Source organism: Cryptomeria japonica, chromosome 3, assembly GCF_030272615.1.
Source record: "Cryptomeria japonica chromosome 3, Sugi_1.0, whole genome shotgun sequence".
Classification (NCBI taxonomy): Eukaryota; Viridiplantae; Streptophyta; class Pinopsida; order Cupressales; family Cupressaceae; genus Cryptomeria; species Cryptomeria japonica.
The window spans coordinates 921,023,073-921,045,766 of record NC_081407.1 but is presented as its reverse complement, the minus strand read 5'-3'; the positions used below and the strand labels follow the sequence as shown (position 1 = coordinate 921,045,766).

Below are 22,694 nucleotides of genomic sequence, written 5' to 3'. Positions count from 1 at the left end.
AGGAATGCAAGAACTACTTTGTTAGGTGCCACTGTTGTCCTTGCTTGGGGATCATAATGCCTTGCGCATTCAACCAACAACTCATTGCATTGAACTGCTGGTGGGAAACTGGCGGCTTGGTAAATTATGTTCTTGACCATGTTGTTTGCTAAGGTGGACGACGGCATTTGATCTCAGGTACCGAACATCCTCTTTTTAAGCTCGATTAGATCATATTGTTCCAAGTTGGTATCTCCAATTTTCCTCTATCTTGATGAAATTTGAGACTCTAGGAAGAAACCCCTAAGCGCAGTCTTCATTTGATCTTTCCTTGCACCTCCTCCATTCTTTGATCCTGACATGTTCCTGTTCGAAGCTCAAAGTCAAAATATTGATTTGGAAATGAATAATGCTTAAGAAGATGCTTCCAAGTTATCTATTCCAAAATTGTCTAAGTTCTGATTTTTGCTCACAAATTTTGAATTTAACTCTTAAAAATCAGAATGAACATTTTAAATAACAATTCTAGGAATAAAATATGCATTTGACATCATGAATTATACTTAGAAAAGATCTGATTTTCAATCTGATTAGCAAATGTTTGTATTAAAATTCAACTTCTCCACCTTGGTAGAAGACGATTTGGGCTTTGATCTTTGATCAGCCCTCTTCTTTTCTTCCTTCCACGATTTTACTCCAACTTCTACTCTCAATGCTTCGCAAAATGCTGGAAAGTCTGATTAAATTTCGATTTTTCTTGCTGGCTGAAATGCGATCTTAGGAATATTTCTTCTTTAATGCGAAATTGCTTTGCTCTTCCTTTGTGCAAATTTGATTAGGCAGGTTCGAATTTGATTTAAGATGAAGAGCTTTCTCCCTTACCTTTATATGCACTACCCCAATAGTCGCACCCTTCCATGTTCTTCATCTAGCCGACTTTGCCTCTCAAAAAGAATGTTTTCTTGCTTGCAATAATTTGCATCTCTTCCCTTTGACAAGTTGGTTTTGTTCAAAATCCTCTTTTTTTGCTTGTGAAAAAATCGCCTTCCCATTTCATGCTTGCTAAGTCGGCACCCTTCTCCATGCAATTTGGCATTTGATTCATTATTCAAGGGGTGCGCTCAGCCAAGCCTTCCACAATTCTTTACCCTTGCATTTTGTTTCCACTTCCTTATTTTTAGAAGTTAATTTGCTTTCCTTCCACGTTTGTGGAGGTAAATTCACACCCCCTTCCATGTTTATGGAAGTAAAATCCCTTCCTTGATTTTGAAGGTTGATTTTCTTCTTTGTTTGTGGAGGTTGATTTGCACCCCCTTCCATGTTTGTGAAGGTTGATTCGCACCCCCTTTCACATTTGTGAAGGTTGATTTGCACAAGGTGATCTCCCAAGTTTTTGGAGCTTGAAATTTGCTTCCTTGTTTGTAGAGGTTAATTTGCACCCTTCCATGTTTGTGAAGGTAAATTCACACAAGGTGAACTTCCACATTTTTGGAGGTTGATTTTCTTCCTTGTTTGTGAAGGTAAATTTGCACCCTTCCACATTTGTGAAGGTAAATTCACACCCTTCCATGTTTGCGAAGGTAAATTTGCACAAGATGAGCTTCCACGTTTTTGGAGGTTGATTTTCTTCCTTGTTTGTGAAGGTAAATCCGCACCCTTCCATGTTTGTGAAGGTAAGTTTGCACAAGGTTCCACGTTTTTTGAGGTTGAAATTCGCTTCCTTGTTTGTGGAGGTAAATTCGCACCCCTCCCACTTTTTTGAATGTAAATTTGCACCCCTTCCGCTTTTGTGAAGGTAAATTTGCACCTCTTCCACTTAACACTTAGCCACTCATGAGGGGAAATTTAAATCTTCCTTAATTATGAAGGAAGGTGCTTGACAAGGGAACTTTAATCTTCCTTGATTTTTGAGGAAGATTTTTCCAATTTCCTTGTTTTTTTAACCTTTCAAAATTGCTCCTCAAATCACTAAGACTAGGAGCGCACAAAATATGAAGGCTTAAATTTCCTTGTTTTTTAAGGAAGATTCTCAAATTCGTTGCTCAAAATTTCCAAGGCTAGGAGTGCACAAATGAAGAAGGCTCAAATTTCCCCTTTTTTAAGGAAGATTTTAAATTCCACCCAATATTAATTTCCATGTTTTTGAAGGAAGATTTCCAATTCATTCGATGCTTGTCAAATTTCCTTATTTTTAGACCTTCATTCCATTCCATTGCCTTAAAATTTTACTTCCTCCCTTTTTCCAAATTAGACCAAGGGCAAAAGTTAAAGTGCACAAAGGAGACTTTATTTCCTCATTTACAAGGAAGATTCTTAATTCCTTCGATATTGACCCTTTAAATTTTGCTCAAGAGTGGAAAATTGGTCTCCATAAGGAAATCACAAATTTGTCCCACTTATCATAATTCTCCAAGGGTGAAAAAAATCGAACACTGGAAGGAAATTTCCAAATTTTGCTCACAATGACTTCTCTTGACAACCTTGCAACATGACAAAATTTGACAAGTCATGCATTTTTACAATTTTGCAAGATGACAACTTTACCTCAACCTACACACCTCTTCCTCACTAACAAAGGTTAACAACTAAAGAAACTACTACCAAGCTAAGCAAAGTAAGAAAACAACTACCCTAAAAAGCAAAAAGTGGGGGCCCCCATTTGCAATGGGGCTATGTGTGAAAACGTCACAACAGAGCCCTCATCACCAAGCCCAAATGATAACCTTTGAAACCGTGGAGCTCCCATCCCTTTTTTAATTAAAATTTTATTTTTTTAAAATGTGCTTGACATAGTGTTGGGCCATAGAGGATAGCTAGCTGTCCTCGAGATGGCAAAAAGGACATCTTTGTTTTTTTTTCACATAAGGGATGGTGGGTACATCTCCTACACATTTCCGAAACATCCCCTAACATCCCTTGGCAAAAGGGGGTTGTCCCCAAGCCGTTTCCATTTTTTTCACATAGGAGGGCAGGGACAAGGGCAAAAATGGCAAGGGAAACATCCCTAGGGATCACTGAAAATACTTCTATTAAAAAATGACCACAACATCACGAGGGAAAACTCCAGAAACATCAACAATCTTCCCAACATTATAAGGCATGAACATCGAATTCAAGTACAAGGAACAAAGGATTTCCTTGGAATGGAAATTTTTTTACAAGTATAAGATGGATGTTGAATTTTTTATATTCATACCATATGTACTGAAGGCTAATAGTAGGGAAGAAAATAGAATTTAATATTGACTCATGTATATTTTAGTGATTCAAATGACTCAATGTAAATTCTAAATGAAAACTTAGTAACTACATTTTTGAAATCATGCAAAGTAGCAAATCTTATTTTGAAACTTTTATAAATAATTTCTTTAATTACTCAATTTGCAAACAAACAGCCAAACTAAAAAGTACCGGGCAAGGGACATGAGAGAAACCAAATGCATTGTAAATTAAGAATCTTACCAAGATTATAAGGAATGTACATTAAACTCAAGCACAAGGAATTGACAAACAAAAACAAACACAAAGAGATATGAGAAGATACTAATTTGTACAAGATTATATGGCTTCCAATATATGACTTCAATAAATGAGAGATGGTTTACTTGATACATAACAAATCTTCGATTATATAACTTCCCATTTCAGTGTGCCTATTTATTTTGAGGAGAATAGGTTTTGCTAAAGTCCAACAGTCAACCCAATGGATGGGCATTGAAACAAGCCCCTTTAAAGCTTCAAAGGGAATTTAGCATATCTATTTAAAAGATGCTCGTAAGTACTTTGTGTAATCTTATTCTTTGATGAATATATCGGCATTATTCCAGGCAATAAGACATAAGTGAATGCTTCAATGAACATAAAAAAGATAGGAAGGTGTGTGCTCCACAAGTGGTGACCTCAGGGCCACAAATATGAGAGGTGTCAAGAAAAAAGGAACACTTGATTTTCTTTCTTATCAGCTTTTGTAATGTGCAATGTCCCTCTTCCTAAATTACTCTATTCTGCCCTATTTTATAATTTCTCAGCTATCAAGAGGGTTTTAGGAAGGGAATCTCTTTATCTCCTTGGTAGAAATAACCCGCAACACAAGTTAGAGGATAATCTTCTGATTACAATACATGAATGAATGTCATTTATAAATTGATTATGATAATATAACTAAGAACGAAAAATGGAAAAATTAATTACAATCTATGAATTAGGAAAGATTACAATTTAAAGAATTACTATAATGAGACTTAAACAATTTTACAAACAGCACTGTAATGGAAAAAATCAGAAGTCCTAGATTATAACTATAGGAATCTTAATTGTCTTGATAGGGTGACTTAGCAGCAGTTCTCCCTAATCAAGTCATTTGATGAGAGTGCCTTAATAATGGTTCTCCCTCTGCCTGAAAGGGTGCCTAAACAGCAGTTCTCCCTCTATCTGTGAGGGTGTCTAAACAGTGGTTCTCCCTCAAGAAAGAATACTCAGCAGTATCCAAGATAAAATTTATGGACATAGATCAATTGGACGACAGGATGTTATCAGTATTGGGTCATAAATATACAACGTATTAACATTATAAATATACAGATATTATCACACCATATAATATCATACATTGCATCTATAATCGACTATATATAATTCGCAGAATTCTTACTGATTTAAGTCTCTGGCTGAGTGTATCCGTGGCAGGATGTAGGTCTTTCTTATTACTTGTTTTTTTCCTCCTTACCTTTCCCCATGTCCACTGGGGGTATTTATCCCTCCCATCGTGGATGGAGAGTCACGCACCTCCAGCCACATCTGTTGGTGGCAGCGACCCCCCCCCCCCCCCTAATCGGTGTCATGATCTATCAGGGAAAATGGCAATAATAATCATGCCTCTCCAATAATAGATTAATATCCATTAAACAATTGATTAGTACCCAGTGTAATTAGTAATAATTGATCGGTCAATTTAGTTATTATTAATGCCACCATTAAGAATACATTCAAAACTCTTCTATAAGGATATGAAGAAATATTATTGCCTGTGAATAACAGTTCTGATCTGTTCTGATCAAAATTTAAGTATCGGATTTAATAAATTAGTATTGATTTAGATAAGCGTATCAATTATTCAGTTAATTTATATTAAACTTCAATCAAACAACAATTGTCATATATACATGACCATTAGTTAAGATGAATATTATTAACACTAATATGTGGAATCTCTACATAATAATATGGGGGATATGATTTGATGGGTGTCTCACATGGTTCAATACTAGCAGATGAAAGGTGTTCTGTAATATATTTTTTTCCTTTTTCATTTTGGATCTATCTTGGAATGTTGGCAATTATTTGCTCAGATTCTACAGCTCTCTAATTATATAAATTCCTTGCATGTGCTGGTCTATATCAGAATGGAGTCGATCCAAGAAGATAGCATGATCTGTAAGTTAAACTGGTTATAAAGATCTGTAACTCATAAACACAGACATCTCTACTAGTTAGCATGACTTTGTGCATAGGAATCCATCAATCTCTGAGAGAGGACATCTATTTTTTATTGTGATGTTGTTCAAGGTTCAATTATCAACATTCATTCTCTATTCCGCATCTTTCTTTGGCACAATGACAATAAGGCATCCAAATGGAAATGTAAGTGGACAGATAATTCCTTGATTCAACAATTCCTGGAGTTGTTTCTTCACTCCTTTCACCTCAAAGAAGGATTGTCTATAGAGGCCTATTCAGAAGAGCGAAGTATGGTAGCAAATGAATCTCATGCTCTATGTCTCTCCTAGGCAAATTGCCTTCGTGCTCTTGAATTTACTCCATTTGCCTTTGTTCCTTGTTAGAACACATGCAATAAGATACCTTATATTCAACTATCTTCTCGCTTATCTCTCTGATGAATACTAAGAGGGGGGCGGGGGGGGAATTAGCATGCCAAAAATCACTGTACTTAAACACTTTACTAGACTACCAGTGAACCGGTAAAACAGTTTAGCAAACAAACTGGTTATCACACATGCAAACCAAATAGTAAATAATGCATTCACCCACAGAAGCACAAACACCATAACACAAGAGATTTTGACGTGAAAACCCAAATGGGAAAAACCACGGTGAGATGAAACTCACAAGTAACTATCTGCAGAATAGCAACCAGACCGGTTAAGGTCATACAATGTTCTTTACCAGAACAGATCCTGTTAGGAATCTCAATCTCTGTTAGGAGATAAGTCCGGTTAAAGACTACCTTGCTAGAGGATTTTAGATCCACAGATGTGAACCACCTTGTTAGAGGATTTACAAAAGGCTTTTGGGCCTACCCGGTTAAGGGCTTCAGACTTGTCGAAGATGTTAGTAATCAACAAGTGAGTGATCTAGTAAATAGCACAGATTGCTTGGTTAGATCCTTGATAGCTCATCCCTAATGCATTCCAACATTACTTCAGTCTTCAACACATTCACTCTCTGCCTCTTCTCGCAGACCTAAACTTTTCTTCTATCTTTTTCACTCACAAAAACTCTTCTACCACCTTAAATCCTGGCAACTTGTTAAGACCCTAGACATGATGTCCTTATAAAGGAATCTGATTTCATGTCGGTCCAATACGATTACATTACAATTTCCTAGGTTCAATGCATCTAGACATATTCTGTAACACGACACAAAAAGCACCGTTAAAGTGTCGGCACCGTCAAACAATCGGTGGATGGTAACTCATCACAGAGTATTACCGGTTCATACAAAATACCGGTTGTCGGTTTGACAATAATGAAGACTGGGAAATATGGGTTGTGCCGCTTCATTCCTTCGTACCACTTGAGATCCTCGAACCGCTTGGGGTCTTCATACCGCTTCAGATAGGTAAACACTTTCTGCAAAACACCGATAGTCTAAAGACTATAATACATCATACCGGTTGGAACAAGTACCGGTTGAGCTTTAACTCATACATACAAAAAGTGATCTCAAATCAAGTGTGTGTCCATCAATGACAATCACAGCATTAATCATCAAAAATGCCAACAATCTCCCCCTTTGGCATTGATGGCAACACTTAGGCAAAATTTTGACATCTAAGTGTTTTAAAACAAAAAATGCCATAAACAAAATTACTCCCCCTAAGCATATACACTATCCCTTTTGCAAACAAAACAATGTATAACTATTTGCGTATAGAGACAGACATGAAGATATACAGAGCATACATCAAAATTTTAAATACCAAATACTTCTCCCCCTTTGCCAACAATGACAAAGTACAACTGAACAACCCCTGTTTCCATTTGGTATTAAAATAATAAGAGTTTATGACAATAAAGAGGAAAACTTGTCAAAAACTGATTTAAAGTCCTGCAAAAATTGATTCATAGATAAGGACCAGGACTCAAGTAGGGAGGTAGCCACTTCTTTCTCTGGCTGCATCTGGAAGACCTGTTCTTCCATGGCGTCTATTGTGCTCATCTCTTGAGTCACCGTTAAGGCATCCAGATTGAGATAACATTTATGAACTATTTGCAGGCGTGGGAGTAGAACCAGTTGTAGTTCCTACAAATCTCGAGTCCGATTGCTGATTTCCAACTCTATTTTGGCAGATCGGATATGAAACCGGTGAACGGTTTGCCCATAAGCTGTAAAAGAGTCATATAGCGGCTTGAAGGTGCTCATGTATAACTGCAAGTCAGATTGTAGCTTTTGCTTCTGTACAAGCACATCATCACAGAAGAGATGGGGTTGGCAAATCTTACTCGGTAGTAGATTCCCCTCATCCAGAGCATCCCTTATATCATTTTGAGCTTTTTGCAAATCGGACCGGAGCTCATTTAGCTTCTTCACCAAGGCAATGTTGAGAGCCTTTTGATGCTCTTTCTTGGCATTTGCCTCTGCTACCTCTTCTAGGCTCTACACCTGATCATCCACTACGGTGCATAGGAGCTTCAATTGTGCCAGTGATGAATCAGTATTGGGGAGGTTTGTGTCGGGTAACAAACCGGTAAGAGTGTCCACCGCAGCTTGGATCACATCTTGCTCCTTCTTCCTCCTTATCACTTCAAGGCGTTCTTGAGCAACCTTAATGCTCTGTAGCAGCTCCATTTCGTTTGCAGACTGGAGGTCAATAGGACTGGTGAGGTCAGCCGGTTTGGCTTGACTATCGGTTGCCTTTGGAGTCTCCATATGAGTGCTTTTTGCCGCTTCTTCTTTCTCTTCTTCCTTCTTTTTCTTCTCCGCTTCTTTTTGCCACTCCTCTTCTTTTTCCTCCTCTGCTTTCTTCTTCTCCGCTTCCTTTCTCTTCTCCTCTTCCTTATCCTCCTCTGCTTTCTTCTTCTCCGCTTCCTTTCTCTTCTCCTCTTCTTTATCCTTTGCTTTCTTCTTCTTCGCATCTTCTTGTTTCTTTTTCTCTTCTTCCTTTTTTCTCTTTTCCTCCTCTTTCCTTTTCTCCTCATCCTCTTTTATCTTTTCTTCCTCTTTCCTTTTCTCCTCATCTTCTTTCTTTTTCTTCTCCTCCGATTGCTTCTTTGCTTCCTCCTTTTTGTCCTATGCTTCCTTTTGCTTTTCTACCTGTTCTACCTGCTTCTCCTGTCTTGTTGCTTCTGATGGTGTATCCTGAGTAACATTTTCACCATCTAAGGCGTCTACATCAATGGGGTCCATTTGTTCTGTGACCGGTTCTTCTTCACTGTCATACGCTACATCCGGTTTGCCAGTTTCCGGTTCTCGCTCAGCTTTTCTGTTGGCTTCAGCCACTTGATGCATCTTAAGAGCTTCTTGAGCATGAGTATGTGTATCCTTGATCACTTCTTGACCCTTTCCTTCCAGTAATAGGAGTCTTCTTCTTCTCATAAAGAAGAGGCCTTTGTATTTATTCATAACTTCGAAAAGTTTTGAATTAGATACATCAGGAAAATGTTGAGCAAATATTTTCTCCCTCATTTCCTGTTCCTTTTCTATGGCAATGCGCCATTTATTGTCTAAAGAATTCTACAAAGAATCTGGTGTCTCAGATCTAATTTCTGAAGGCGACCGGTCATTAACACACAAATACTTAATGATTTCCTGTTCAACTGCTTCCTTTTCATCATCATTGAAATCATCAAAACAATCAATTAAATCATTCAACACTTTTCTCCTAATGTTCTTTATAGTTCTTTGACAATGTGTCAAAGGTTTGTAAGAAGAAATGTCAATATTTACCGATGCAGATGATGCCGGTTCATTCTTTGTCTTTTTCTTTGTTTGCCTAGTCTTCTTCTTAGGCAGTTCTTCTGACACAGTTTCTTCTGAGTCGGGTGTATTGCTTTTTGTCTTCCGCATTCTCTCAAAGACTTTTGCAGGTGCCGCTTCCGGTTTCTTCTTAACTGGTGACCACTTGGTCACTTTGGGACTGGCTGTAGTAACCAGTGCCGATGTTGAAGGCACTGCCTTTCCTTTCTTTTCAGAGGGTTCTACAACCGGTGCAACCTTTTCCAAATAGGTGCCGGTTCTCTTTGCCTTAGGATCAAGGGGTGAGGCGATTAGGGTAGAAGCATACCCGTCCAACATATCATACATCACCTCATAGCCCATAGGCTCCACTTCTTCCTGTCTGGGCTCAACGGCCTCCATTATGCATTCATCCACATTGATGATAAAGCAGATGTCCTCTTCATATTTCTTGACAATGTCACTAGATATCCTCATCCTTAGGCTCATCTTGCTTCTGAACTCATCAAAGTACTTGTTCAAAACTTCAAGGTAACCGGTTCCAATTGCTTGCAGGCTCTCCTTTATTTGTTTTGTTACCGGTTGGTCGGTAGACCACTGAATATCACCTACTCCTGGAAAGTAGCCTTGAAAGTAAAAGAACCCAACCAGTAGTTGTCTGAACTTGAATCTCAGTGCATTGTCCTGTTTGATTGACTTAAGATTCAACATAAGTTGTCTTTGCATACAAGTGCACAGATCAAACGATGCATCCTCCTTGATCATCTTGTAAGCGGCATTTACTGTTGCAGCAGAGACGGAATTAATTCTGCTAGCAAAGAACGTCCGGTAACCTATCACCATGCAGGCATACTTGACCAAATCGTCCTTGATTGAGTTGATGGTCATGCCACGTGAATCGCTCACTGAACCGGTAAGCTTGGACATTTCAGTCTTGCTGACCTTCCTCAGGGCTGGCACTTCCCCTGTATTGCAGAAACTGGTGACGGCATGAATCGCTTCCAGTGTGATATCATGTGTTCTCTCAAGATACATCTTGTCACCATGAACTCTGCTCAAAATGATTCGAATGTGGTCATCTGTGAAATCCTCTAGGAAGTAAACCGCATTGTGAAGTTTCTTCTTCTCCAAGATGCTATACTCCGGTTTGATCTTTTTATCCTTCCCACAGAATAGACCTAGCTGAGAATGGATCACAAGAGACCCTAGGTCTTCGATTTTGCAGTCTGTAATCAGAAATCCCTTCTTCTATATAACACCAACCAGTACTTGAGACAAGGCATTATATTTCTACTTTCGTTGTATGAAGTCCATAGAATCAACAGTTGCACTAGAACTATCATGAGATGCGGAAGCCATGATAAAACAGAAAAACTCGAGAAATACCTTTCGGAAATCGAGAATTTAGGGCTTGCAAATTCCACTTCGCCTCACACTTCGTCGGTTGCTGAATCACCGGTTTGAGTTCTTCTCTTGACCGTTTGATATTTGCTTCTGAATCTTCTTCAGGGTTTTGTCATTTCTTTGAATCACAACACAAATCACTTTTTCTTCGCTCGAAAAATGATAGTGAGAAATGATTTGAAAATTCCTTTTAAACATATTCTCACCTACCGTAATAAATGCTCCACCATTAGGGCGTAAACCCTAATTTGCTTGTTACCGTTTCCAGTCTTCTACCAAATGACAGGTGTCACATACCAGTTAAGGTCTTTTACCGTTATAAAACTGGGGGTTCGAAACATTTCACCGTTTGCTCCCCCTAAGCTTTTCTGATGCTTAGTTTGCCAGTTCCATGATTTCCACACTAGGTGCAGAAACCAGTTCATCTTGCAACACCGCTGGTTTCTTTTTGCAACACCGCTGGTTTCTTTTTCCAAGTTTTGTTCATATCCGCTTGAACAGTTTCAATGTCAATCTTTCCTTCCGGAGTGACCGGTATATCATCCGATATACTCTTTCTACTTCTACAGAATCTTGCTGAATGACCCGGTTTGTTGCAATGATAGCAAACCATTCCAGGTGCTCTCCAAGGTCCATTATTCATGTTTCCATTCTTCCTTCTGCATGTTGCAGCTGTGTGACCATGACCATGGCAAATCCAACAGTTTGCTCTCCATCCGGTTGCCGCTTGATAGCCATCGCTACCTAACTGATGATTATACGTATTAAACCAGTTGGGATTCTGGTTCACAAAAGGTTCCGGACCAACTCCTTGAGTCCTCTGAGGATATCTTCCAGTGTTGTTCATAACAGACCTGCATTCAGATGCTCTATGCCCAAACTTGTTGCATGCATAACAAGTACCATTGAACTTATTGGATCTAGGTACATTGTTTATAAAGTAAGGAAAATTATTGTAGGCTTTGCTCCTACACACATTGGCAGTATGTCCTTCTTTAAGACAATTAAAGCAAACAAGTTTAAACTTTTGCTTACCTTTATCCTTTGATGCTGGTTGTTTCTTCGATGCTCCAGCATTTGTACCAGAGGTCTCACCTTCCTCATGACCGGAATAACCAAGTCCATCAGTATTCTTGACAGGTTTGGCAGATTCAAGCTTTTGCTCTAGCTTAACAGTACTCTTGTTGAACTTAGCAAGTATTTCCTTTGACTCAGAGAGTTCTTTGGAAATAGCAGCATTTGTTTCCATCAAGTTTGCATTCTCGAAGATGGTCATGTTCAGTTCTCCTTGCATGTCTTCCTTTTCCACTTTGCTCGCATTGAGTTGAGCAGTTTGGGCACTGATCTCTTGCTTCAGCTTGGAGATTTCATGATCTTTGTCTTTTACCAGATCTTCAGCTTTCCTCCAGTTCTCAAGCTCTTGGCACATTCGAATAGTCAGTCCTTCCAACTCCTTTCTTAGGTTGGAATTGGATTCATTCAGCTTTTCTACTTCTTGAATCAAGGCTTCCATGTCCGCTTCATCAGAAGAACTATTTTCAGATAGCTCCATCAGTTTTTCAGCATGTTCTCTCCTTTTTGCTTGAGATGCCTTATATTTGACCATAAGATTATCATAGGCTTGCTCAGACTGAGTGAGCCAATGAGTAAGTTCCCTCATAGTGTATTCCCCCATATCTCTTTCCAAGTGGTTAGACTTATAGAAAGGTTGGCTCTGATACCAATTGATGAATAATAAGAGGGGGGGGTGAATTAGTATGCCAAAAATCACTGTACTTAAACACTTTACTAGACTACCAGTGAACCGGTAAAACAGTTTAGCAAACAAACTGGTTATCACACATGCAAACCAAATAGTAAATAATGCATTCACCCACAGAAGCACAAACACGATAACACGAGATTTTGACGTGGAAACCCAAATGGGAAAAGCCACGGTGAGATGAAACTCACAAGTAACTATTTGCAGAATAGGAACCAGACCGGTTAAGGTCATACAATGTTCTTTACCAGAACAGATCCTGTTAGAAATCTCAATCTCTGTTAGGAGATAAGTCCGGTTAAAGACTACCTTGCTAGAGGAATTTAGATCCACAAATGTGAACCACCTTATTAGAGGATTTACAAAAGGCTTTTGGGCAAACCCGGTTAAGGGCTTCAGACTTGTCGAAGATGTTAGTAATCAACGAGTGATCTAGTAAATAGCACAGATTGCTTGGTTAGATCCTTGATAGCTCGTCCCTAATGCATTCCAGCATTACTTCAGTCTTCAACACATTCACTCTCTGCCTCTTCTCGCAGACCTAAACTTTTCTTCTATCTTTTTCACTCACAAAAACTCTTCTACCACCTTAAACCCTAGCAACTTGTTAAGACCCTAGATGTCCTTATCAAGGAATCTAATTTCATGTCAGTCCAATAGGATTACATTACAATTTCCTAGGTTCAATGCATCTAGACATATTCTGTAACACGACACAAAAAGCACCATTAAAGTGTCGGCACTGTCAAACAATCGGTGGATGGTAACTCATCACAAAATGTCAGTTGGTAACTCATCACAGAGTATTACCGATTCATACAAAATACCGGTTGCCGGTTTGACAATAATGAAGATTGGGAAATATGGGTTGTGCCGCTTCGTTCCTTCGTACCGCTTGAGATCCTCGAACCGCTTGGGGTCTTCATACCGCTTCAGATCGGTAAACAATTTCTGCAAAACACCGATAGTCTAAAGACTATAACACATCATACCGGTTGGAACAAGTACCGGTTGAGCTTTAACTCATACATACAAAAAGTGATCTCAAATCAAGTGTGTGTCCATCAATGACAATCACAGCATTAATCATCAAAAATGCCAACACTCTCAATATAAGTAAAGCAAACTTTCCACTTAGATTAATAAGAGTTGCAATTCAGGGGACAACAAACTAGCTATGGACTTAATGTGCTATGTACAAAAACATAACAGTACCAAAAAGAAAATTAACAATATTATAAATGCTTACCAATAGAGAGCAATTTGTACAGGAGATGTAAATCTTTACCATGCAGAAAGTAAGGAGTTAGTAAAAGAAGTCAATCAATGTTTCTCCTTGAGAATAGAAGAGTCATTCTTTGTGGGGTTACATGTCTTTGGAAGTCAAATGAACTTTCAAATTAAGACAAATAGCTTGAAAACTGGGATTAACTATTGGAGTGGCAATATTTTGGTGGTGACACTTGTCAAAGTTATATCTCCTTGATCACAAATCAAAATTCATATTTCAGTTGTAATTAAAAGCTTAAGTAGTGAACTAATTTTTATGTCCTCAGAGGTAGCTCCACCATCCTTCAGGGACAATCTAGCAAACTCCTATTGGCAAAGTCCACTCCAAAGGACCTCAAGCAAGAAAAAAAAAGAAAAAAATGAAATTAGATAATATGAAAAAGTCAATTTTCAAAAAAAATCATTGTTTTGTTTTCAACTACTGCCTAGATAACCAAACTTCTTCTCAAATCATTTATCCCTTTTTGTAAAGAAATGAGCCCCATTGCTTCTAAATTTTATACAAGGTGGAATACAACGGCTACAATGAAAAATAAGTAACAATAAACTACACCTATGACAACCATCTTAAAATAAAAACACAAATTTCTATCTGCTTGGGGTATTTCCAATAACTTGCTACATATGACATTGGCAAAATGAAGATGAGTTGCACTGCCATGAAAGCTCCAAAGACCACTAGATTGTTCTTGTTTTCCCATAATAACTATAAGTGTCATGTCAACTTCATATCATCAATATCGGCCACCGTTAAAGTTCAAATGTGAACTCTAGGTGAGAATTTCTCCTTCCGCCAATAGGGTTTTTGTCTTTCAACCATTTGTGAATCCCGGAGTTTCCATCCTCAAATCTGTATGCTCAAACACAAGGGTTCAAAACATCTTCGATCTAGGGTTTTGAATATTTTTCATAATAATCCCTTTCATTAAGCCTCTATGTTTCATGAAACCCCCAAGAATAAGTTGAAGACCACATTAAATGCTATATCTCCTATATGGTATGTGGCAAATAGCACCCATACCCAACAGTAGCATTTTCATTCAAAATGCACTCAGAATCATGCCATGTTCCTATGGGCATACACAGGAAGGATGGGGAAAGGCTTTCAATGACCTACAAACATATTCTATGATAATGCCACAATAATGGCAGACTTGGTCACATTTCCATTTTCAACAATAGAGGTGCACATTCCCATCATTAAATGATCCCTTTTTTTCCTGCGAAGTATTCTGAAATGTGCAGAATCCAACTAAGCATTAATGGTGATGCAGTCATGCAAAGAGGTAGGCGAGATGAACTATGAAAAAAGGTAGGGATATCAAAGTTCAAAAGTCGAAGGTATTCCATGACTCGTACCATAAGCCAAGGATCGAGGTTTGGAAGGGAGGCATACCGGGGAGGGGAAGTCTAACTCTCTGACAAAGGCTTGTGTGGGAGCGGAGATCGGCAAAGAGGTATGAGGCTATGAGAATCTCTTAAGTCCTGATGAGATAAGGAGTGAAAGCAGGGAATGAGCAAGAAGCATGATAGTATGGGGAAGTTCAATATCCCAATGCAAATAGAGGAAAGGGCATGCTGCAAAGCAAAACTCCACAACTCCGATGACTTACATAGACTTAGAGAATTGGACACACTCCCATACTTAGAAACTTCATGGACCTTAGGCAGATGAACGGATGATGGAAATGAAGAACACGTGCACAAATTTGGGTCAAGGGAGACATGGGAAATTGGAAATAGGCAATTTGGCCCATTACATAGATTATTACAAACGGAACATAACAGCTAAGGTCTTGCAGTTCCACTCAAGAAACAAATCACATGAGCAGCAACTAATGAAACTTAGAAATCAGAACCCAAGATTCATATTACAGTTCAATTTTGGCATGCAACCTGGCAACAGAACATTGCTAGCAGCTTCAGAAATCGGATGATCACTATATAGGCATGCAGCCCAGCCATGGTCATATACTTTAACTTGGACAATTTCACCAGCACCTACCTGATCATAACAGTAAATTAAAATGTGGCAGTCAACAGTTCATTATATTTTGGATCAGACCTATGTCAAACCCATGTAAGCAGGTCATACAGCCTTCCTAGCAAAAAGAAAAAATCACCTCAACTGCTCCCAAGCCAAAAACTTAGCAAACTTTATATGAAAATTGGGGTTTAGACACCTTCTAGACACAATGGCAAGGTTTGTCTTGCACCAAAATGCCTCTAAATGCTGCTACTTGCAACAACAAAAAAATCAGTAAAACCCTGCAATGAAATTTTCCATTAGCTAACTATAAGGTGTCATTTTTGGACACAAAAATCATTCCTGACTTAATTGACTTTTCTAAATGCAACGGAATGGTTCATTTCTTCGTAGAGGCTTCCTACAATAAGTGAAAACGAATCACATGAACGAGCAAGAATATTAAGCTGCAGAAAAAAAATAAACCTACCTCTAAATCTGTAATTTGAATGCTGCCTTGACTGCCCTACTGAAATACCATATTAAATTTAAGTAAAGAATGATTAACAATATTAAATCTCCCTAAAACCAAAGACAGAATTATGACAACATAATTCAATAGCAAACAAAAAACAAATATTTGACAGAATTCCAATATCTATCTTCTTGATGTTCAAGGTATGTAATCAGAAAATGACTACAATTTATAGGCTCCAAGATGCACTAGTCAAGGTGACAAGTATTCCAAAGGAAAGCAGTTAACTAGAGGACTGGCTCAACTGTAGGAGCAAAGATGTCAAACAAACTCATCTTGATGAATGAGATGTGGCACCTAACTACCATCAATCAAGAAGTTGAATGAGGTAGAGGTGGCATGTACTTCCAGCAATCAAGGAGGTGATGTGCTCTTATTTCCTAGTTTATCCAAATAAACAAATCATAATTACCTAAGTAAACTTAATATAAGGTGCAATAAACTAGTTACACCAACACTACCCCTTGCCACACCACACTCGCACACCACCATTAACACCCACACTAGGGTTCGAATGAGGTAGATGTGGCATGTACTTCCAGCAATCAAGGAGGTGATGTGCTCTTATTTCCTACTTCACCCAAATAAGTAAATAATAATTAGCTAAGTAAACTTAATATAAGGTGCAATAAACTAATTACACCAACACTACCCCTTCCCACATCACACTCGCACACCACCATTCACACCCACACTAGGGTTCACACACCCCAAACTTTCTTGTATTATATTGTTGAAACTAGAATAAACCAGATAAGACACTGAGGCAATTTCTCATATAACAGTTAGCACACCCAAAATTTTATGTCCCTCATCTTCAGCTGGCTAGATTTTACGTTCCAAAGTATGACATTTGTATCCTACAAGAATAGGTCAAATCAAGGACTCTTGGCAAGTATTTCCATAAATTTTGAAGTCTATTAGAAACACGGACACTAGCACCCATCTGCACCGGCTGTAACATGCAGCTGTGCAGGTAGCAGCGGGCAGCTATGCAGACAGCAATGTTCACCTATGCAAACAGAAGCACCCCAATATCACATACAAGATCTGCACATAGAAAAAGGTAAGAAAAACAAAAAGAGGAACTCCTTAAAGTTACAAGTTATTCAGAGGTCCAGACATGAGCAATTGTTGCTAACACAAGTGCCACCCTCTACACATGACCCCTCATCTTGCACATGAACACCCCTTCTCAAACACAAGTAGGTGACGTAATTCCAAAGTCTTCTGCAGAGCCCCAGAAACCTTCTTCCAGCCTCTTCCAGTCCTTTTGAACCTTCTATCAGCACCAAACTTCAAAAAAGGGGGATGCACTCCTCACTTTTCCTATTTCATTTCCAATAGAATTTTGATTCCCAGCTTTCATATTCTTTTATGCTTAGAATAGATCCGATATTTTACTGTTATTTCATAATATTGAAAAAACAATTAATTAAAATAAGTGTAGTGAATATATAGTAGATTATGAAACAAACTTAAACATCATATTTTTTTAATCTAAAGTTCTTAAAAACCATAAATTTGGCAACAAACGGTAATTTCTTCAAAAACAAATAACGTACACGACTTTCCCACCAAGCAAGTCCATGACTAGAAATCTTAAGGCATGCAAAAGAAATGTGTTGCCACTCACTTACTTGATGAAGGCTGGAATGTACCTCAAGTTGGGCAAGCCAAACGTTGGGCTCATCCACACTCACCTCATCTTTATAGGGCATAACCTCCACCTTGGCTTCTGCTTTGAAGGGCGGTTAAGTTGGGGAATTGTTTGAACTTAATGAGACTGATCTCTTTCGTTGCCTTTTAAGTAGTTAATGTCTGGCCATCTCGTAAGTCTCAGGTCAAGGTGTCCAGTATACAATCCCAAGAGTGCCAATCCAAGTCTCCATCCATTTCTCCATCTTGTCAAGCTTACCCCATGGAATGGGTGATGTTTGATGAATCAGCTTTCAACTTCATGAATCTGTCTCACGAGAGAGCTCCAACTCTTAGCACATGCTCTCTTCATTATGTTGATTCATTACAAGCTGAGGTCTCCTTTTGGAGTCTCAAAGATCATTATGGCAAATCAATCACCAACTCCACAGTGATCACCTTGCTGGCTATCCTCTGCATGCTGCTCAAAACAACATAAAACACTTCCTACATCACCTGCAACAACTTTCCATTTCAACATTTGCACAGTTGAATGTCTTAGAATCCATTCTAGGCAGTTAATCATTCATAGCCATATTGAGTTCTGCAGAAATTATGCACATGCTTCAAAACAAAGGGAACAAGCAAATTCAGCTAAATATGCATGCCTCATATGTCTGATTTTTTAGAACTGAAAGTGGCAAGAGGAATCCCTGAGGATTCAAATCATCCTCAGAGCTTCCATTATGCCTTTATGTCTGCTGTTCCTTCTGGACTTCATTCTTGACCTACATGCTTGGCCTGCATCTCTTGGATTGATAATTGAGTGTTTACTATTGATTGTATTTTGGCCTTCAACCATGCCAACTAGATTGTAACTGATCCATTTTAAAATATAACAGAAGATACAGTGAGATATATGCATGGGGATAGGGATGGAGATAAGGACGAGAACACACTACGAAAACAGGATAAACGATTACATGAATAAGATCACAGATATGTTATATTTAACCAGGAGATGTGAATATGGGGACAGTTCCTGTCCCAGAACCGGAGCTTCATAGCAACTTCGCACAATTGCTTAAGAAACTACAAAGCTGTAAAGTGAACGAAAGCTAAGACTAGTTAAAGCTATACTTTGGTAACAACAATGTCATGTACCTAAAACACCCACATCTTTACCAATGTAAGGCGCATAAAAATTTGAAAAAGGCAACAATTATGACATCCTGCACTAAAAAGAGGAATAACAAATACGGCGCCATAGCAATCATATGACAATACCAGTCCGTCAAACTCTATAGCAACAATGCTATTCCTCTATAATCTACAAGCTCGATTCTTACCGTTTAATTTTTAGGCTGATGAGAGGGACAGCTTCTAAAAAAAGATGCCCTCAATAATTGAAAAGCGATCAACTGCGCCGCAAAGCAATTGCTTGTGTTTTGTCCCATACGCCACAGCAGGGCACTTGTTATCCTATGGTTTTCCTCTGCAGCTTAATGAGTGATTTACCATACTTACTTTCGTGCATCTGTGGAATTCTTAAATAATATGTTAAAGAGAATATTTCTCGCTAAGCAGGATCTTGAGTATCAGGATTTCTCTAATCTTATTTGAAGGAAAAGCACTTAAATCCCAATTTCATATTCTTATGCGCATATGTATCTGCGGACTGATTTTCGAGGTGATTTTCAAGAATTCAACACCTTGCTTAACATAACTTAAATTCCATATTAGAGAACGACGTTACAGCAATGAACGGCCCTTTTAGAATCCCCTCTGACGTCAAAACCCTAAATTTAACGGAAACAAATGAATGCTGAGATAACAAAGTTAAAAAGACTCTGAATGAACCTTGTAAAAGATGTCTTCGACGTCCCGCTCCCGAAAATCAGCAGGCAGATTTCCGACATACAACATCCGGCTGGATCGGCTGCTCATCTTATATCAGCAATCAAACAACTTTGACGGCTACGCCCTGACTGTAGTAGACAAATAATGTTACAGACTGTCAAGATAAGACGAGACAAAACAACAGAAAAACTTCAAAACCTTTACCAATCAATGCTCGCACGAGACAGACTTCGAATCGCGCAGAATGTTCCCTGACAGAAACAAAACAGGGTTTTTATATGACAAGCCAACGATAATAGTACAGCTGCCTGCACTGATATAGTGTCTCACGCCTGCAATTTACGGAAACAGAAAATGCAAAGCTTAATGCAATGATAATACCGGCATTAAATATACTTTACCTTTCTGAATATGCTTGACGTAAAACTAAGAAGAGCGTAAGATAAACATAATATAACAGAAAATGCTGAGATAAATTTGGTTTACTAACAAAAGAATCCTGGCTGCGCGTGGTTTAGAAAATCCCTATACCAGTTCTAGGGCTTGTCTGATACTGCACGAACCAGGCGAAGTCGTTGACCGTTCATACGTGCAAACCCTTTGCCTGAGATTCACCTGCTTGAGCTCCACGAACGGTACTAAATCGCATTATGTTAAAGAAATACCAGGAGCGTTCCTCTATTTCAAAAATAAATCCAAAATATTTCCAAATTACTTTCCTGGTTTATAGAAATGGAGTTCTTTGCTTCTTTGGCTTATTTTCCAACGGGCTTGGCCCCCAAACTTCCTTAAAGGAGAAAATAATTTTAAAATATTGGTCACATGAAATTTGAGGCTTTTAGTTCTCTTGTTTAATCTCTAAAGCTTGTCCCCGTGTACCATTTATGCAGTGAAATATTGTATAATAGAATTTGAAAATTGGTGAATTAATAGAAATAAAAGTATCAAATGATTTAGTGGTTTATAGATAATTGATTTTCTTTTGGTTTATTTTTATTAGAATATTTGAATTTTAATTTTATATTATTTTATTTTTTGTTGTGTTGGAAGTAGAAAGATGAGATTTGAATAAGGATATTTTTTAAATTTTGTTGGGGACAATTTCTTATTATAATATCGATTTGGATCAGAATTATTCTATAAAACCGATTTATATTTTGCAAAATCAATTTGAGCCACACAAAAATGATTAAATAGTATGTAGAATTTTGGATCTTTAAAATAGAGTCTTTCATTGATATCTAGAACTAAAAAATAGATATTATCAATGTTGATAACACACATTTGGAGAGTTTTTTAAGTAAATGCAATGTTTTCCTCACTTAAACCCCTAAGTGGACCAATGATCAAAGAGAGCAAGCAACCATGCAAAAATGTTTATTTGTCACTAAGGAGGCGTTGATCTAACAATGAATGTTCAAAGGTATTTCTTTAGTGATAATACAAATGAGTAATAAGAGTTATTGATTTGTTAAAATGAATCAAAGTTTATGCTTTTATTTGACACTCAATAATACATTTTGAAATTATATGTGCTTTAAGTCAACACTCGATGGCTAGTTAGAGGGAGGTTGTTGTGACCTTTTCACACATTGCCCCATTGCAAATGGGGACCCTTTTTTTGTCGGTAGGTGTCTCAGGCAGTCTAGTAGTAATCAAGTCTGTAAGGAGGCTATTTTTGAGCTCTGTCAACTTCTTGTCAAAAAGCTTAAGTGTTGAGTGAGAGTCAAGAGTTTCATTAAGCGAGGTTTACAATGCAACTTGCAAGCAAAAAAGGCTAAGTCATGAGATAGGTTTTTCAAGTGATGAGCAACTCTCAAGAGTTGGGTGACAAAGAAGGAATTCAATCAAGACTTGATGACGAAGAATGAATATCAAAATCTGCACAAGTGTGGATGAAGTAGTTCTTAAGTGCTCATTTTCCTTGACCTCGAGGAATCCCCAACCTCACTTCTCATTTTCATTGACCTCAAGGAATCCTCAACCTCACTTCTCACTTTCCTTGACCCTAAGGAATCCACGACTTGGAGACCTTGAAGAGCTAGGTCAAGTGGAGGTCGCACTATCAAGATTAATGAGGGTTGATGAATGAGTTTATCCATGTCTCTGTGATCAAATGCAAAGATACAAAACTTGAGAGAAGACTTGCAAATTTTTTCATCTGTTGCCAAATCCATGATGACCAATCATTCAAGTGTTGGGCAAAATGCATAAGTTGATGAAGCTTTCAATAATTTTGACAAGTAAGATCATCTCTACCAAAACTTGCAAGCGACTACCTTTCACTTGGAGAAATCAACAATAAAGGAGGAAGTGGTTCTTGAAGCAAACAAGCAAATTTTATCCTTGAGGTGGAGAAATCCACGAACTCACTTCTCATTTTCCTTGACTCCAAGGAATCCCTAGCCTTGCTTCTACTTTTCCTTGACCCTAAAGAATCCATGATTTGGGGAGTGTTGAAAGAGATAAGAGATGAAATCACCTTGATTGAACTCATCCTTAAGAATTTTTGAAAGTTGCAAGTAGAAGTGATTTCAAAGGGAGAGAACAGGTGAACGCCTCAAAGGAGAAGGATCAAAAGATGAAGGAGAAAAATGATGAAAGATGAAGAACGATTGATTGAAGTGAAGGAGAGCGATTGAGAGTGATGAAATAAAAATTTTCCTTGAGTGCAAGAAAACCATGACCTCATGTCTCACTTTCCTTGACTCCAAGGAATCCACGCCTAATGCATGAAGGTGAGGTAAGGCAAGAGTTACATTATCCAACTTCATTCTTAAGATTTTTTCAAAAAAATTACAAGTAAAATGTCTTTGAATTGAATGAAGAAAAGTCGGAATGATCAACAAAATGAATAAATGAAGTTAAAATGTATGTTAATTTTATCCTTGAGGTGGAGAAATCCACAAACTCACTTCTCATTTTCCTTGGACCTAAGGAATCTCTGCCCCCACATCTCACTTTCATTGACTCCAAGGAATCTACAACCAAGGGTGATATAGAAACATGCTTAGTGGGCAACACTAATGTAAGCGAAAAATAAGTCAACCTCTTATGAAAGAAA

General features: G+C 38.1%; 1 protein-coding gene across 7 annotated transcripts in view; it reads right to left on the bottom strand.

Moving 5' to 3' along the window:
• Positions 1-20,465, bottom strand: part of LOC131040228 (serine/arginine-rich-splicing factor SR34) — a 95,759-nt gene extending 75,294 nt beyond the window's left edge. The window contains exons 1-3 of one of the 7 annotated variants that reach the window (XM_057973143.2): positions 20,121-20,465; positions 19,835-19,962; positions 19,631-19,758 (exon numbers count right to left, since the gene is read on the bottom strand). In XM_057973143.2, the coding sequence (XP_057829126.1) occupies positions 19,631-19,717 (87 nt within the window). In that variant the 5' untranslated portion in view covers positions 19,718-19,758; positions 19,835-19,962; positions 20,121-20,465. The remainder of the gene's footprint in view (positions 1-19,630; positions 19,759-19,834; positions 19,963-20,120) is intronic. The other 6 variants (XM_057973148.2, XM_057973113.2, XM_057973133.2 and 3 more) reach the window with 6 other exon arrangements.
• Positions 20,466-22,694: the final 2,229 nt, after the last annotated feature.